Below are 18,774 nucleotides of genomic sequence, written 5' to 3'. Positions count from 1 at the left end.
GTCTCCTACTGGATCCCTGCAGGGAATGGATAGTTCCTTGGCTTCAGTGGTGGGAGGGGATGGAGCTGATATTGGACCCCCTCAGTATCTGTTTTTGGGGAGTGGCTGGAGAGCCCATCTCACTGGCTAAGACAGATGCTTGTCTCCCAGCAGTTGCCTCTCCAGACAGGATAGTTCACTGACTGCAATGGTGTTGTTGTTGTGTTTAAATTGAATTCTGCTCAAAATTAGTAGGCTGTTGAGTAGGACTTAGAAGTCTGTTTATTACATTGCAAGGTTACTCTTTGTAGTAGAATTTGACTTACATCCTAGAACTTAAGTTCTGCTACTGAATCTATTTCAAAATGATTCTGCTGCCTGTATCTTTGTCTTACCAAACTTCAAATACTCTTCTTCCTTTTACTTTATATTTCTTTATTTTTGTATAGCAGAACTAAATGTCATCAAAGTGTGGAAGAGGATAAAGCAAGTCAGGGAGGTTAGTGGAAAGAGAAAGAAGAGAAAATCAAATAATGCACACATTAGGAAAGAAATCTATCTTATTGCATTTGATTTCTTTTGTTTGTAAATACATGCTTTCCAGGAAAATGTGCTGGGGTAAAAGTGTATTTTGCCTTTTAATGCTTATTTTCTCAGATGTTAATTGGAAGTTAATGGAGCTTATAATTCCTATACAAATGAATTTAAATCTATGTGTTAACACAGCAGTGGCTCATTTCTATAACTAGCCCTTTAAGACTGGAAGGACAAGTGACAGATTTATATTCCTTCCTCTTCTGCCCTTGAGGAGGTGTATAATGGTAGTGTGCCGAGGGTCCAGCCTCCTGTTAGCTGAGGTCATTGAATTAGATCTTGAAATGTATATAATTCTCTCTCCCTCCCATTCTCTCTCTCTCTCTCTCCACACACACACACGTGTGTATATATATATATGTATACATATTTGCATGTATATATATTTGGATGTATAAAGCACCTCTGGTGTCTACAGACATGCATGTATATATATGCATGTATATGTGTGTGTGTATATATATATACACACACACATATATATATGACTTTTGAGGGCATTATTTTCAAATTAGTTAAATCTAACCTGAAAAACTTTTATAAATAACAGAAATCAGGGAGTGGCGAGGACAGTGTCCAGCTCTGCCCAAGAGGACATCATCCGGTGGTTTAAAGAGGAGCAGCTACCACTTCGAGCGGGCTACCAGAAAACCTCAGACACCATAGCCCCCTGGTTCCATGGTGAGTGCAGAGGTTTCCTTAATGGTGTTTCGTCTTAGGGCGGATGAAGCTATGCTAATCTACCAGGAAGGCAGAATAAAAGCTTCCATTTACTGGTGCTGCCCAAAAAGAGTCTTTCAGATTATTTTCACAAAGCAGTTTTTCAAAGATGCCTCAGTAAGCTGCATTCTCATGACTGTTTAGAAAGCAGTCAGCATTCATGGGCGCTGTATGCACTGTGGGGCAGATTTCTCACCACAAATAAAATGCATCAGATGGGAGGGAAAAGAGGTATTCCTGGTGACTTACCACTAGGGTACTTGATTGTGACTTCCATCAAATGGCCACGTCTTCCTTTCACCGAGGGAGACACAGTTATGGGTGTGGGAATGTGCTGGACAGGACACTGGCTGAGCAACCTTGAACAAATCATTATTTTTTTCTGTAGGAAATCAGTTTAAGCCTCATTTTCCCCATCTGTTAAATGAAGGAGTTGAGCTTTGTGGTCCTGTAAGTGAAAACTTCTGTAGTTTTGATTCCTTGTTTCCAGTATGTAGTTGAGTGTGTAACATAGGTGGTTGGATCCTAGGCAGATAACAGCTAGGAAACATTTTCTGTATTTGACCCAAGAAACTTGATTCAAGCTCCTCTTCCACCTTGCAGATACTTCACAGGCCCCTCTGTTTCTTGGATCTCAAGAAAAGTGAGTGGTTTCTTGCCTTAGTTGACTTCCATAAAGTCCGTGGTTGAATTGGACTAATCGGCTATACGGACAACAAAAGGTGCTTTAAAACAAAAATACAATCCCCTCCCAGAGTATGTTTGTCCTAAGGATGTCTTGGTTTGCATTATGTTTAAGGTACCTTCTTTCAAGTAGTATCATCTCACACACAAATATGCCCACAAAAAGGAAACTCCCAAACACATATCATGGGAAACTCTTCTAAAAGGAATAGCTATTTGTGACAGGCTTTCTCCTAAAACGCTGCTTGTGTGGTCAGAATGTCACAGAAGAACTGTCTGGCTTCTCTTGGAGGTATGTGTTCTTTGGCGATTCAGACTTTGTTAAGTGTCCATCCCAGAGGAGTCCCCTCTCCTTCCCAGGATGAGGTTGCAAGCCTCCTTCCTTTCTGCTTTAAGACATTGAGAGAGAGATGATGGCGTCAAAGATGAACTGAAAGAACATGGGCCAATGATGCATTAGCCGTGGCTGTCTCAGCCGTCTAATAACGCCTTGCTTTGCTTTTTAAAATAAGCACCGAGGAAATCAGCCATTTTGTAGTTTCTGTGTCTTTGGACAGAAGATGCCGTCATCTCTGATTATAATAATGGTAGTTTTTTTTAACAGCAGGGAGTAAGAAATGGAAAATGATGGTTGTTATTAAAAGCCCTGGTACTTTAACAGGCAGTTCTGTTTGAAAAGCTGAAAGCTAGGAAGACAGAGACTAAAAAATCGAGTTGGAGGTTTGGTTAAAAAATATGACTCTTGAGTTTTACGTAAAATAATTTATTCAGGTGTGATTATTATCGATTTATTTTCACTTATACACACATTTTTCAGACTCATAAGCAAAATAAAACTGTATAATTAATAACCATTACATAGCCATATAGTCGGTATACATCTTTATTTTCAGTTTCAAGAAGATACAGTTTCACATTTTCATGTAAAGAGAATATGCATTACATCTTATCTCTTTGAAATAGAATTGTTTATCACCGGGAAGCCTGTTCTGAAATATTAGGATGGTAGCCCTTTATAGGTTTATCATCTTTTCTTTGTCACATCCACCATGAATTTCCCTTCATAAGATGGTATTTTGTTTGCCTAATTTTTCACTCCACAAAATTTTATGCTTTCATCTTTTTCTCTCAATTAAGGTTAAGGTAAGGATGGGAGTGGGTAGGAGAGGACAAAGGGATTGAAGACTGGTGGATTTCTGGCTTTTGTGGCTGGGAGGAAAGTGGCTGAGCTATCAATGGAGAGAAGGGACATAGGGGATGGGGAGGGTTAGGGAAGCAGAGAAGAGAACAGAGTGTTCTGTTTCACAGCGTGATAAATGTAGTTAATAGAGTATTGTATGTTTCAAAAGTGCCAAAAGAGTAAATTTCTAATGTTCTCACCAGAAAAACACTAAGTATTTCAGGTGATAGATGTGTTAGTTTAATTATTCCACATTGGGTTCATATATCATAACATCACTTGGTATCCCATAAATTTATACAATTGTAAGTTGAAGATTTACAATGAAAAAGTTCCAAACTCCTCCCTGTGAGCCACAATGCCTACTTGATCTGCCCCGTCTATTGCTCCAGACCCATCTCAAGCCGCTGTCCCTGCCTCGGTCACCTCTCCAGGCCTCCCTTCCGTCCCTCAGACACACCACACTTGTCCCTACCTTAGGGTTCTTGCAGTTGGCCTTCCTGCACACCTTCCTTTGGCTGACGACTTAACGAATTGACTCACGTGATTGCAGACCCTTGGTAAGTCCCAAATCTGACAGGGTAGGAGGGAAGGCTGGAGATGCGGGAAGGAATGGCTTTTCCCATCCCAATGCCCCCTGCTGGCAGCATCCCTTCCTGCTCAGGGGAGGTCAGCCTTTGACGTAGTAAGGCCTTCAACTGACTGGACGAAGCCCACACACATTATGGAGGGTAATCTGCTTTACTCCAAGTCCTCCCATTTAAATCTCATCCAAGGCTGGGCACAGTGGCTTATGTCTATAATCACAACACTTTGGGAGGCCAAGGCAGGTGGATGACTTGAGGTCAGGAGTTTGAGACCAGCCTGACCAATGGGGCAGAACCCCATCTCTACTAAAAATACAAAAATTAGCTGGACATGGTGGTGCACACTTGTAATTCCAGTTACTCGGGAGGCTGAGGCAGGAGAATTGCTTGAACCCAGGAGGCACAGGTTATAGTGAGCTGAGATTGTGCCATTGCACTCCAGGCCTGGGCAACAGAGTGCTACCCTGTCTCAAAATAATAAAATATAAAACAAATCTCATCCAAAAAATCCTTCTCAGAGACATCCAGAATAATTTTTGACCAAGTATCTGGGACCATGGCCCAGTCAAGTTGACCCATAAAATTAACGATGGAGGCAACTTTCTTGGTGAGACTGTGCTGGTCTGCTTGCTATAGACAACATTCAGATGAGCAGTTAGTTAGTTTTCTCCTTAATGAAGCTAGATTTAAGTTCTCAGAATGTAATCAGGCAAAATCATCTCAGAAATCCTCAAAACCACAGGCATAAAAGATCATACAAATTTTAATTTTTTCCCTTCATTAAAAAATGATTTTTCTTATGGAATATTTTAAACACAAAGTACCAAGAAAAATACAACAGCAGTGATACAACAAATGTTGTATCTGTTCTCCAGGTATAATGAATATTAACAGCCATATTTACTTCATATCTGTTTTTCTTAAGAAATAAAAGTTGCCAGGGCGGGCGTGGTGGCTCATACCTGTAATCCCAGTGCTTTTGAGAGGCTGAGGCAGGCGGATCACTTGAGGTCAGGAGTTCGAGACCAGCCTGGCTAACATGGCAAAACCCCGTCTCTATTAAAAATACAAACATGATCGGGATGTAGTGGCAGGCACCTGTAGTTCCAGCTACTTAGGAGGCTGAAGCAGAAGAATTGCTTGAACGCAGGAGGCAGAGCTGGCAGTGAGCCAAGATGGCGCCACTGTACTGCAGCCTGGGAGCAGAGTAAGACTCAATCTCAAAAAAGAAAATCTGCCATATAGAGTTAAGTTCCCCTTTGTTGCTTTTCTTTTTAATCCCATTTCCTTTCCTTGTATCCTTCACCGCTCTTCTGAAGCTGTGATTTCCATCCATATTTTATATGCTGTAAACATATATATTGTAATAAAAATATACAGTATTGTGTTTAACATTTCAATGGGATCATGTTACACGTATTGTTTTCTCCCAACATTGTTCCTGGGATTTGTGCTTGCTTATACATATAGACAGGCTCATTCATTTTACCTATCATGCAGTGTTTTATTTTATATATATATAATGTATATAAAAATATATATCTACACACACATATATTACACACATATCATTATTCATCTCTTCTACATTTGCTATAACTTTTTTGCTCTTACAGAAAATGATGTGGTATACCCCCTTGAACATGTCTCGCTGTAAACATATATGATCATTTCTTCAGAGTATATATCTAGAAGCAGAATTCCTAGGAGGTAGGATATGTGCATCTTTAATTACACTACATATTGCTAAATGCCCACGAAACTGATTATACCAGTATATACTCCTACCAGCTGTACTTGAGAATTTGTTTCCCTCTGTACTTGCCAGTTCTTGATACTGCCAGATTCTCATTTTCCATTCCTCACAGTGGAATCTTCTTATTTTAATTTGTACTAATTTATAGTGACTGAGCTCATATATTACTGGCTGGATGAGTAGGCCTTCTGTAATTATAGAGATCTTTTGACCATTTTTCTAATGAATTGATTTTTTATATTGACCTATAGGATTTTACATATTCTGGAGACTGATCCTTTGTCAATTATATGGGTTACATATATATTCTCCTACTTTGTGACTTGCCTTTTAAGTCTGTTGACACATTTTAAGGGAGATAAGTTTTTCATTTCAATGAGGTTAAATTTAGCTATTTTTCCTTTATGGTTTTTGCTTGTTGTATCATGCACAATCCACCCATATTTTATTTTTGCATATAACAGGCATGGAGACTCTATTATGTGAAAGTATGCACTATATACAGTTTACCACCTTCACAGTTCTTTGTTGTTTTTGTTGTTGTTGTTTTGAGATGGATCCTCGCTCTTGTTGCCCAGGCTGGAGTGCAGTGGCACAATCTTGGCATACTACAACCTCTGTCTCCCAGGTTCCAGCAATTCTCCTGCCTCAGCCTCCTGAGTAGCTGGGATTACAGGCGCTTGCCACCAAGCCCTGCTAATTTGTGTATTTTTAGTAAAGATGGGGTTTCATCATGTTGGCCAGGCTGGTCTTGAACTCCTGACCTCAGGTGATCCACCCACCTCAGCCTGCCAAATGGCTGGGACAACCATTTTTAAGTGTACTGTTCAGTGTTAAATACATCCATAATACTGTACAACTGGTCATGTGTGGTGGCTCCCACCTATAATCCCAGCACTTTGGGAGGCCAAGGAAGGCGGATCCTTTGAGCCCAGGAGTTTGAGACCAGCAACTTAAACATGGCAAATTCCATCTCTACAAAAAAAACATGGCAACACCCCATCTCTCCCCCAAAAAAAAAAAAAAAAAAAAAATTTGCCAGGCATGGTGGTACATGCCTGTAGTCCCAGCTGCCTGGGAGGCTAAGGCAGGAGGATCGCTTAAGTCTAGGAGACAGAGGTTGCAGTGAGCCAAGATCACGCCATGCACTCCAGCTTGGAAGACAGTGACAGACCCTGCCTTAAAAAAAAAAATTGTACAGCTATTACCACCATCCATCTGCAGAAGTTATTTCACCTTGTAAAACTGAAACTACCCATTTAATAATGCTCCATTCACCACCAACCCCCAGCCCCTGGCAACTATCATGGTGCTTTCTCTATGAACCTGACTATTGTAAATACGTCATATAAGTAGAACTGTACAGTATTTGTCTTTCCGTGACTGGCTTATTTCATTTAGTATCATGTCCTCAAGATTTCTTCATGTTGTTGTGCATGTCAGAATTTCCTCCCTTTTCAAATCAGAATAATACTCCATTCTATGGATGGACCACAGTTTGCTTACCCATTATCTGTTGATGGACTCTTGAGTTGCTTCCATGTTTCAGGGTATTGTGAATAGTGCTGCTGAGAACACAGGTGTACAAATAGTTCTTCGAGACTCTGCTTTCAGTTCTTTTGGGTATTTACCCAGAGGTGGAATTTCAGGATTATAGGGTAATTCTATGGTTTAACTTTATAGAAACTGGCCATACTGTTTTCCATAGTGGCTATGCTTTACTATTTTACCTTCCCACCAACAGTGCACAAGAATTTCAATTTCTCCACATCCTTGCCAGCACTTGTTATTTTTTTTTCCTTTTTTCTCTTTTAAGAGACAGGGTCTTGCTCTGTTGCCTACGCTGGAGCACAGTGGCACAATTAGAGCTCACTGCAGTCTTGAACTCCTAGGCTCAAGTGATCTTCCCACCTCAGCCTCCTGAGCAGCTGGAACTACAAGCATGCAGTACCATGACTGGCTAATTTTTTTAATTTTTGTAGAGACAGGATCTCACTATGTTGCTCAGGCTGGTCTCAAATTCCTGGCCTCAAGCAATCCTCCCTCCTCAGCCTCCCAAAGAACTGAGATTACAGGCATGAGTCACTGTGCCTGTTTTCCTTTTTTCTCTCTCTCTCATAGCAACCATCCTAGCGGGTGTGAGGTCATATGTCATTATGGTTTTGATTTGCATTTCCCTAATGACTAGTAATGTTAAGCACCTTTTCATTTGCTTATTGGCCATTTGTATATCTTCCTTGACAAATGTTTGCTTGAACTCTTTGCCCAGTTTTGGATTGGGTTCTTGTTGAATTGTAAGAGTTTTCTATACAGTATATTCTGGGTATCAATATTAGATATCTAATTTAAAAATATTTTCGCCTGTTATATGAGTTGCCTTTTTACTCTGTTGAGAATGTCTTTTGATGTATAAAATGCTTTAATTTTTATGAAATTTGATTTGCCTATTTTTTCCTTGTGTTGTTGGTGCCTTTGGTGTCATATCTAAGAAATCACTGCCAAATCCAATGTTGTGAAGGTTTGGCCCTCTGTTTTCTTCTAAAAGTGTTCCAGTTTTAGGTGTTACATTTAAGTCTTTGATCCCTTTTGAGTTAATTTTTATATATGCTGTTAGATATGGGTCCAACTTCATTCTTTCACATGTGGTTATCCAATTTTACCAGCACCATTTGTTGAAATGACTGCCCTTTCCCTATTGAATGGTGTTGGCACCTTTGTCAAAAATCATTTGACCACATCTATGCATTTTTATTTCTGAGTTTTTTATTATAATCTATTGGTCTGTAAGTCTGTATATATGCCAGTACCACACTGTTTTGATTACTGTAGCATTGTAGTAAGTTTTGAAATGAGTATGTGTGACGTCTTCCTGCTTTTTCTTCTTTTTCAGGATTGTTTTGATTATTTGGGGTCTCAAGATTCCATATGAATTTTTGGATGGCTTTTTCTATTTCTACAAAAGATGTTGGGATTTTGGTAGGGATTACATTGAATCTGTATATCATTTTGAATAGTACTGTTATCTTAAGTCTTCTAATCCAGGAACATGGGATGTGTTTTTATTTACTTATGTCTTCTTCATCTCAGCAATGTTTTGTAGTTGGTTTTTTTTTTTTTGGACAGAATCTTGCTCTGTTGCCTAGGCTGGAATGCTGAAGTGCAGTGGTATGATCTCTGCTCACTGCAACCTCCACCCCTCAGGTTCGAGCAATTCTCTCATCTCAGCATCCCGAGTAGCTGGAATTAAAGGCAACCACCACCATGCCTGGCTAATTTTTATATTTTTAGTAGAGACAGGGTTTCACTATGTTGGCCAGGCTGGTCTTGAACTCCCAACATCAAGTGATCCACCTCTTTCAGCCTCCCAAAGTTCTGGGATTACAAGCCTGAGCCACTGTGTCCAGTCATCAATGTTTTATAGTTTTTATTGTATAAGTCTTTCAATTCCTTGGTTAATTTCTAAGTATTCTTTTTGATGATAGTGTAAATGGAATTTGATTTGTAATTTCCTTCTCAGAGTGTTCATTGTTAGTGCATAGAAATGCAACTGATTTTTGTGTGTTGACTGTGTATCCTGCCACTTTGCTTAATTCATTTATTAGTTTTAACAGTTTTTTTGTGGAATCTTTCTGGTTTTCTACATAGATGATTGTATCATCTTACAACAGAGATAATTTTACTTCTTTTCTAATTTGGATACCTTTTATTTTATCTAACTGCTGTAACTACAACTTCCAGGAATAGTTGAATAGAAATGGCAAAAGTGGGCATCCCTGCCTTATTCCTGATGTTAGAAGAAAGGTCATTCAACATAACTATGATGTTTGCTGTGGGTTTTTCAAACGTGGCCTTTACTATGTTGAGGGAGTTTCCTTCTCTTCCTAGTTTGTTGAGTTTTTATCATGATAGGGTATTGCATGTTGTCAGATGCTTTTTCTGCATTAATTGAGATGAGCATGTATTTTTTTTTTCATTTATCCTGTTAATACGGTGTGTTACATTGATTGATTTTCATATATTGTACCATCTTGCATTCCAGGAATAAATCCTACTTGGTATGGTGTATAATCCTGTTGACATGATGCTGGATTAATTTTGATAGTAACCATGTTACTATAATACTAGCTTTTATAATTGCCTATGCTTTTATAATTTACCTTTATTGAGTTACTTGTTTCTTTATTTGGCTTTGAGTTACTGTCTGCATCCTTTCATTTCACCATGTAGCATCACCATCCTTGGACATTTCTTTCATGGCAGGTTTAGTGGTAACAAACTTCCTTAGCTTTTGTTTACCCGGGAATGTCTTAATTTGTCTCTCACTTTTAAAGGACACTTTTGCCAGGATTGGCCAAAAGAATCAAGAATCAGTAGGATTCTTGATTGACAGTTTTTTCTTTTAGTATTTTGAATATGCAGATAGTCCTCAATTTACAATACTTTGATTTACAATTTTTCTACCTTACAATGGTGTGAATGTCATACATGTTCCATAAAAACCATACTTCGAGTACCTGTTCAACCATTCTGTTTTTCACTTTCAGTACAATATTCAATAAATTACATGGGATATTTAACACGTATAGTCTTTGTGTTAGATGATTTTGCCAAACTGTACAGTAATGTAAATATTCTGACCATGTTTAAGGTAGGCTAGGCTAAGTTATGAGTTTCAGTAAGTTAGGTGTATTAAGTGCATTTTTGACTGATAATATTCCCAACTTATGCTAGGTTGTAACGCCATCATAAGATAAGTTGTGGAGCATCTTTACTGGCCCACTGCTGTCTGTCCTCCAAAATTACTGATTAGAAATCTGGGGATAATCTTATTGACCATCCCTTGTATGTGATGAGTTGCTTCTCTCTTTTCTCTGTTGCTGCTTTGAAGATTCTTTTTTTTTTTTTTTTTGAGACAGGGTCTCACTCTGTCACCCTGGCTGGAGTACAGTGGCATGATCTTGACTCACTACAGCCTCGACCTCCCGGGTTCAAGCAATCCTCCCACCTCAGCCCTGTCAAGTAGTTGGGACTACAGGCATGTGCTACCATGCCTGGCCGATCTTTGTCTTTTGACAGTTTGATTGTACTATGTGTCAGTGTGGGTCTCTTTAAGTTCATCTCACTTGGATTTCATTGAATTTCTTGGATGTTTGTATAATGTCTTTTGTCAAATTTAGGAAGTTTTCATTATTTCTTCAAATACTCTCTCTGCCCCTTTCTTCTTCTTCTTCTGATAGTTCCACAAAACATATATTGGGTCACTTGATGCCATTCCATAGGTCCCTTAGGCTATGTTCACTTTTCTTCACTTTATTCTTTCTGTTCCTCAAACTCAGGAACATCCACTGTCCTATCTTCAAGTTCAGTGATTCTTTCTTCTCCCTGCTTAAATCTGCCTGTTAATTCCTCTAGTGAATTTTTCATTTTAGTTATACTTTCAGCTCTTTTTTTTTTTTTTAGGTTTTTTTATATTTACATTTTGTGCATACGTAAAGTCTTTGAGTAGCTCTGTCGACAGGTCTTTTTCAGGGACAGTTTCTGATTTGTTTTCCTTTGAATGGGCCATATTTTCCTTTTTATTTTCATGCATTGTGATTTTTTGCTGAAAATTGGGTGTTTGAATGTAATAATGTGGTAACTCTGGGAATCTGATTCTTCCTCTTCCCAAAGGTTTACTTTTTTTTTTTTTTTTTTTTTTTATTGTCATAGGCTTTCTCTATGTCAAGGATCAGCCTGAGGTATAAACTTACGGTCTTCACAGCTCCTTTTTGAGCCTGTATCTTTACATGGCCATGAATAGTCATAATTTTCCCCATATATGCAATTATTTTTTAATGTCCTAGTCTTTAATGTCTGGCTCCCAAAAGGGGGAAAAAATTTAGGGAGAGGGATTTTTAAAATGTAATGACTAGATTACCTACGTTTGAGTTGGGTTTTCTTCTCTGTAAAATGAGAATAATACTAATACATCTATGTCATAGGGTTGTTTTTATAAAGTAAATCAGCTAATAATATGTAAAGTGCTTGGAATAGTACCTAATAGGTGGTGTTTGCTATTTTGGTTTATCAGATTTGTGCAGTTTAAGTTCATCTTTCCTCTTCCCCTTTCTTTTCATATCATTTTGAGTAACAGTGTAAGGAAGCAGCACTTCAATAAAATAGATTGTAATTACTGCAAAAACTGCCCCATGCTATTTCTACAAGTGTTTATTTAGGGCCTGTCTTTAAAAGCTAGGAGGTCACCTCAGAAGGCAACAGTAATTTGGAAGGACAGAGGGTCAACACCCTCACCAACAGAGAATGAAGTTTTTTGGGTAAGTTTGCCGGGACATTGCAGGTTAAGGTTGAGCTTGGGTTTGGGAGGGACGGTGCAAGGAGACAGGGGTGAGTCTTAGCATTGCTAAAGTAATAGCTCCCATTTTCTACATTTATGATCTTCTAAATATTGTAATTGCTTAAGTCTGCCTGATTTTGTCACCCTTTATTTCTTCTTATTCCATTGTCCTTGAATTCCCATTTTTTCAGTTCTGGACTGTCTTGATCTTCAAATGCAATCCTTGTTTTATTCATTTTATTCTTGCATCTGATAGCCAGATTCCAACATTCTTTAAGAAAGACCTTACAGTCTTTGTAATATTTGTAAACTAAGTAAGTAATGTTGGAAAGTCCTTCTGGCCAAATTTAACATCCTGCTGACTGAAGAGTCATCCCAGTTATTCTGACTTCAGATTATGAGTCTCCAAAGTGTGTAGATACATAATTCATTTTACCCACTCACATGCTTTTAAAGTTCCCCAAGGCAGGGCCACAGAATAAATAAAATTGACATCTGAAGTTCTGTCCAGAAACCCACAGGTTCATTTCTTCATTCTATCAACATTTTCCTACTTCTGCTAAAAATACAGCAATATATTGGAGCTTAGAAACTGGCAGGGACTGGGAGTGGGAAGATGGGTAAAAAGCAATCTGTGTATAAACAAGTTTATGATTTAAACAAAAATTCACATATTTGCTTTATGTATCAATAGTTGATCATTATTCCTCTGAAATTTAATAAACACTCTTACTCAAATGTGGATGTAATTAGACTGTTGATGAAATCTTTCCATCTTGATTTGTTTCTTGTGGCTGTCTTTTGCTGTCATGGCATACAACTGAACCTGCCCTCCTCGTGCTTTGGTCCCAGTATTTTATATTTTAATGTACTTAGCAAGGAGATCCTTTTTACTTTGGTGGGGTAGCAATATAGTTCACACTTCAGCTTTTTTTTTTTTTTTTTTTGACACAGAGTCTTGCTATGCTACGCAGGCTAGAGTGCAGTGATACGATCTCAGCTCACTGTAGCCTCTACCTCCCAGGTTCAAACGATTCTCCTGCCTCTGCCTCCCGAGTAGTTGGAATTACAAGGCATGTGCCACCACACCCTGGCTAAGTTTTGTATTTTTAGTAGCGACCATGTTGACCAGTCTGGTCTCGAACTTCTCACTTCAAGTGATCCACCCATCTTGGCCTCCCAAAGTGCTGGGATTACAGGCCTGAGCCACCACACTCGGCCACAGTTGAGCTATTTTGATTTCTTCCATTTTTCGATACATCCTACTCACTCTTCAGAGGGTCACTCTGAACCTCTTGGAAGTATTTTCTGTAATTGTTGTTCCCTAGAGATGGTTGTTAAGGTAGAATCGTGTGTCCCACTCCTCCCAACTTCCCTTCCTCTACTCCTGACAGTTTGTCACACATAGCTCCTTCAAAACAGGGACCAGATACCACCCCCAACAGTGCATACGTCACTGAATAGGTTGCATTAAGAAGGGCTCATGGAGGCTTCCCAAAATTTTTCAGTCTAAGATCTTAGCAGACCTGAGTCACTGCCCCTAAGTGATCAACTGTCCTTCTACTATTTTGCTGAAGAATGGAGATTTCTTTTTTTTTTTTTTTTTTTTTTTTGAGACGGAGTCTTGCCCTGTCGCCCAGGCTGGAGTGCAGTGGCGCAGTCTCGGCTCACTGCAAGCTCCGCCTCCCGGGTTCACGCCATTCTCCTGCCTCAGCCTCTCCGAGTAGCTGGGACTACAGGCGCCCGCCACCACGCCCGGCTAATTTTTTGTATTTTTAGTAGAGACGGGGTTTCACCGTGGTCTCGATCTCCTGACCTCGTGATCTGCCCGCCTCGGCCTCCCAAAGTGCTGGGATTACAAGCGTGAGCCACCGCGCCCGGCCTGAATGGAGATTTCTTAATTGTGGGGCCATCAATATTCTGCCCACTTGTCACAAAGGGATTTTCAAGCTTCTGTCTTCACCGAGCACAGAGTAGTTATTTATGTGATTTCTCAAAGCCTTTTTGTTCTTAAACCTCAGATGACATATATATCCTGCCTCATTTACACGGATGACTCACACATTTTATGGAGTGGATAGGCTGTGGCCAGCAACAATAATATATCACTGCTGGTGTGTGGCAGAGAAGGACAGCCGGAAGTCCATTCCCAGGCAGGGCTCCTTTTAGCATGAAAGCTTCACCTACATTAATGTCATTAAAGCAAAGCACGTTTTGTCCAAATTATTCTCCATGGTCCCCCAATAAAATTGCTTAGTATTTGTTCAGATTGTAAAGCAGCTGGAGAAGATGACACAAAGAGGCTAAAACTACACACATTAATTCGGATTTGGGAAGAACTAGCTTTTCTACAGAACATTCTATGCAATGCTGGCTTTTTCCTGGAAGAACCTGCCTTTTCTCATAAATTACTCAATGCAGCAGGCTTCCTCCAAAAATGTCACTATGTTTGCTAGTAATGTGGGGAATAGGCCATTAGCCCCAAGCTCTTACTTGGGTTTTTGCAGATGATGCACTTGAGTCCTCATCCTAACACTATCACAGGATGGCAGTGGCTGTGCCCGGGAGCCCCAGGCTTCCCACTACACATGCCCAGGACTGGACCCTTGTAGTTCCCTGTCCTGCCCTTGGAGTCCTGAGGTTGCCTAGAGGGGCCTCAGAAGCAAGGGGCAGGTACAGTGGGTGTGTGAGAACCTAAGAAGAGAGATTCTGCCTTGGGGGTTTCGCTAGGAATTTTGAATAGAAAAGGGATTCTACTGTTTTAGTATTTTGAAAGCCATGTATTTGTCATCAAACTTTTGTCATCACATGCTTTTTTTAAAAAAATAAACAGGGTCTTGCTCTGTCACTCAGGTTGGAGTGCAGTGGCATGGTCACAACTCACTGCAGCCTTGACTGTCTGGGCTAGGGTGATTCTCCCACCTCAGGCCCCTGAGCAGCTGGGAATGCACGTGTATACCACCACACCCAGCTCATATGTTTTTGTTCTTCTTCGTAGAGATGGGGTCTTGCCATGTTGCCCAGGCTAGTCTCAAACTCCTGGTCTCAAGCGATCCTCCCACCTCAGCCTCCCAAAGTGCTGGGATTATGGGCATGAGACAGGGCACCTGGCCATGGCCATCACATGCTTTTTTATTTTTGTAGCATCACACGCTTTCTGGACAGTTTCTTGTGACACAGCCAGATGATGATGGCTGACTTCTTTATGCCAAGGGAAAGTAAGTAAGTAGTGGTTAAGAGCATGCCCCTGGGGCCACAGTGCCTGGCTTCATATCTGAGTCCCCCCATTAAGTAGCTGTGTGGCCTTAGGCAGCCACATGACTCTTTCCTTCTGTCCCTGATCTGTATAATGCAGATCATTAGGGTTGTTCTTGCCTCAATATGTGCATGTAATTTGTTAATATTTGTAAAGAACTGTGTAGCACATAATAAGCCCTTGTTAATAAGTGTTAGCCAGTTAAGATAATGAAGTGAGGATGAATAACGCTAATAGTTCTGATCCTTGACCCATTAAGGAGCTTCTCAGTCCTCAGCAGCATGAGTGCTAAGCTCAGAGGTTGGAAGAGTCAACGGTGCACTGTCCCCACATCAAGGCATACTACACATATGTAACCAATGAAAAATGCATCTTCTTTAAGTTGCCAAGGTGAGAAATGAACACCCCTTTGTGAAATAAAGACTCATTTTATTTTCGGCTCATTCCAGGAAAATTCCATGAGCCTAGTGGGTTAAAAAGCACAACCCTAGAATAGGAGACAAGAGCCCTGGAAGTGTCATTCGCTAATACTGCATTAGTTTCTTCATCTATAAAATAGAGATGATGATAATAAAAGCTCTACTTTTTAGAGGAAACAACTCTAAAATGCAGTGGAAGCACATTGAACAGTGTGGTACACCAGTGCAAAGCAGGTGTTCTGTCTGAGAGAACGGGTGAGAACATGGGCTCTGAGGTCAGCCAGCCTGGGTCCAATCCCAGTGCTTCTCCTGACCTACCCGAATGACCTTAAACAGGGTTTGCAAGTTTTCTCATCCATTATTTGAGGATAATAACAATATGTCTATGTAGGGTTGCTGTGTGGATGAAAGGAGGTGATACAAACTTTATTTGGCTTTCATCTGATTTTTAAACACATATTTTCCAGACACAGGAAGTTGTACAGATATACCCAAATAATGTTAGACCTCGTGGCACTTCAAAGAAAGATGAAATGCATCTCTTGTCCCTATGATCACAATTCTTAGATTAGAGGCAGTGGCTGCACGGAAGTGTCCCACAGAAGGAAGTTTCTGACTTGATTATAAGACACAAGCATTCATTAAACTCTTTTTTGGTCATCTTCTAAGTGGCAGGTGCTGAGTGTGTAAAAATAAATAAGATGGAGTAGTTGGCCTCTAGGAGCTCACAAGGAAGTGGGGTAGGGCAGGACAGTCACGGCAGCAGGTTCTGTGAATTCTTGGAGAATTCTTGGATAGAGGTGAAAACTAGCTGAGTACACAGATGGAGGTACGTACAGATGACACCCTGCATTGACCACGTGGGTGCTCAGATGGAGGTGGGAGCAGGTGCTCGGCAGGTCTAGGAGAAACTGGGACTGACTGCCTAGACTAAGATCAGGATACTTGGTGTTCTGGAGTTGAATCTTGTGGAGTGAGTAGGAGTTTTCCAGGAGGAAGCTGTAGAGAAAGACACCATTGAACTGCCCTGTGGGGTAGTCCCTGCCACTTGGATTTCCAACCGGAGCCTGCTGGTGTTTGAGTTACTTCTGGGCTCTTGGGTCTGTTTACCGTCTCCTACGCAAACAAATATTTCCCCGGGGCCTTTCTTGGGCAAAATGTTCATTCTAGAGAGGTTTAGAGCTATGCTGTCCAGTTAGGGTAGCCCCTAAACACATGTGGCTTTTCACATCAAAATGAATCACAAGCCCTATTGTGATTAGGGCTTGTGGCCTATGTAGCACATGTGGCAATATTTTCATTATCACACAGAGAGAGGAGTGGGACCTCCTCCAGCTGCGACGGACCCCTGTGCTGGTGGTGTTGTGTAGGGTGCAGGCTCTCAGGAGTTTCAGTTGCTGCTCTGCCCCAGGCTCTTCAGGGCCAGACATTGCCTATCAGACCTCACGCAGTGACATCTGCTTTCTTGTGGGCTGCCACAGTTCTGCCAGTCCCGGCCTGGATTCAACTCTAAAATCAACAGAATGTTGCCTGGGTGAAAATCTGGTTCACTAAATTGATGGACTAAAATATTCCAACCTGGGCAACATGGTGAAACCCCATCTCTACAAAAATTGGCCGAGCATGGTGGCATGTGCCTGCAGTCCCAGCTACCCAGGAGGTCGAGGCTGCAGTGAGCCGAGATTGTGCCACATCGCTCCAGCTTGGGCAACAGAGTAAGACCCTGTCTTAAAAAAACTAACAAAAAAAATAGTGCTTTTCTCTAGCACAGAAATCCTCCTATGATATCAGGTTTGGTTTTTTTAAGCTGTGTGGACAGGGCAGGGCAGAGGGAAGCAGCACCAATGTGTCATAGCCTTCAGGGGCTGGGGTGAAGAGCCCCGCATCAGAATTCTTAGAGTTGTGCAAAGGGCAATTCAGGGGACAAGTACCATTAGGTTGACAGGCCGGGTACTGTGGCTCATGCCTGTCATCCCACTATCATCCCAGAACTTTGGGAGGCCGAGGTGGGCAGATCATTTGAGGCCAGGAGTTTGAGACCTGCCTGGCCAACATGGTAAAACGCTGTCTCTGCTAAAAATACAAAAATTAGCTGGGCATGGTAGTGGGCTCCTGTAATCCCAGCTACACAGGAGGCTAAGGCATGAGAATCGCTTGAACCCAAGAGTCAGAAGTTGCAGTGCGCCAAGATTGCACCACTGCACTGCAGCTTGAGTGACTATTTATTTAAAAAAAGACAAAACGTTGATTGAGCCCTCAGTAATCAATATCTAATATTGGATTTTGGTTTTGTGCTCAAGAATTCCCTATCCCAGCAGATGAACCTCACTGCTTGGCAGTAATCACAGCCAGGACAACCCAAATGCACACACTGCCCTTGATAGATTCATGACAAATTGTACATTGACCTGTGTATTTAGCTGCACCAAGCCAGTTTGCTAATAAGGAATAGTAATCCTCTTAGCAAAAAAAGCAAAGACAAACTACCTCTTGGATCATTCAAAGCCTAGTGTCCAGGCTACTTCCGTTTGGAACCTGCCCTCATGTCCCATGGTGTACAAGGAGTCTCCACTATGACCTGTGCTTTGCCAACACGTTTGACTGGGTCCTGGTGTCCCATGAGATTAGATGGCACCAAGATCTGTGCATAAGGCTAAGGGGCTTTTGGAAAGTTTCAGTTACAGTAACTACGACCTCATTTTAAAAGGAATTTGACCTTAGTTAGCCGAGTTTTGGTTACAAATTTCCAGAATAGCTTTTATTTTACGAATCCACATTCATCTGGATAATTTCCAGATGTCATAAATTATAACATCTGCCCCTTCTGTTGAAACGGCCTGGAATTTCATAGTGAGCCGTCAGCCTAGGAGGAGGGAGAAATCTTTTTCCAGGATGCTGCTGCTCCTCCAGTCGTGGCTCCTTGTTTGTGAAGGGGACTTTTCAGGGTCATTGAAAAACATCCCTGGGTTTCGGAGTCAGTCTCATACACTGTCTTTAGAGATTGGCCATGTGCAGTCCCCGCATGGGCTGGTACCTGGGGCCTTGTTTCAACGTATGGTTGTCATTTGTAATTTATCAGTGGGACCAGGTATGCTTAGGAAGGGGAAATAGACAAACAGAAGGAGTAGCCCATATCTGTTGGAACTTAGCCATGATTTGAGTACCTCATGTGGATAGTGGAGCATCTGAACCAAGAGGCTCTCTGTGTCCATGGTTCCTGCAGTGTCCTGTGGGTCTGTCTCAGCAGGGAAGGGGTGGAAAAGCG

The 18,774-nt window shown here is 41.0% G+C and overlaps 1 protein-coding gene across 1 annotated transcript in view; it reads left to right on the top strand.

Moving 5' to 3' along the window:
* Window positions 1-18,774, top strand: part of SH2D4A (SH2 domain containing 4A) — an 89,929-nt gene that overhangs the window by 66,803 nt on the left and 4,352 nt on the right. Inside the window, exon 8 of the mRNA XM_055286490.2 lies at window positions 1,124-1,254. Within this exon, the coding sequence (XP_055142465.2) occupies window positions 1,124-1,254 (131 nt within the window). The remainder of the gene's footprint in view (window positions 1-1,123; window positions 1,255-18,774) is intronic.

This window comes from Symphalangus syndactylus, chromosome 1, assembly GCF_028878055.3.
Source record: "Symphalangus syndactylus isolate Jambi chromosome 1, NHGRI_mSymSyn1-v2.1_pri, whole genome shotgun sequence".
NCBI classification, from domain to species: Eukaryota; Metazoa; Chordata; class Mammalia; order Primates; family Hylobatidae; genus Symphalangus; species Symphalangus syndactylus.
The sequence above is the reverse complement of the archived record's forward strand: the minus strand, read 5'-3'. Positions and strand labels throughout refer to the sequence as shown.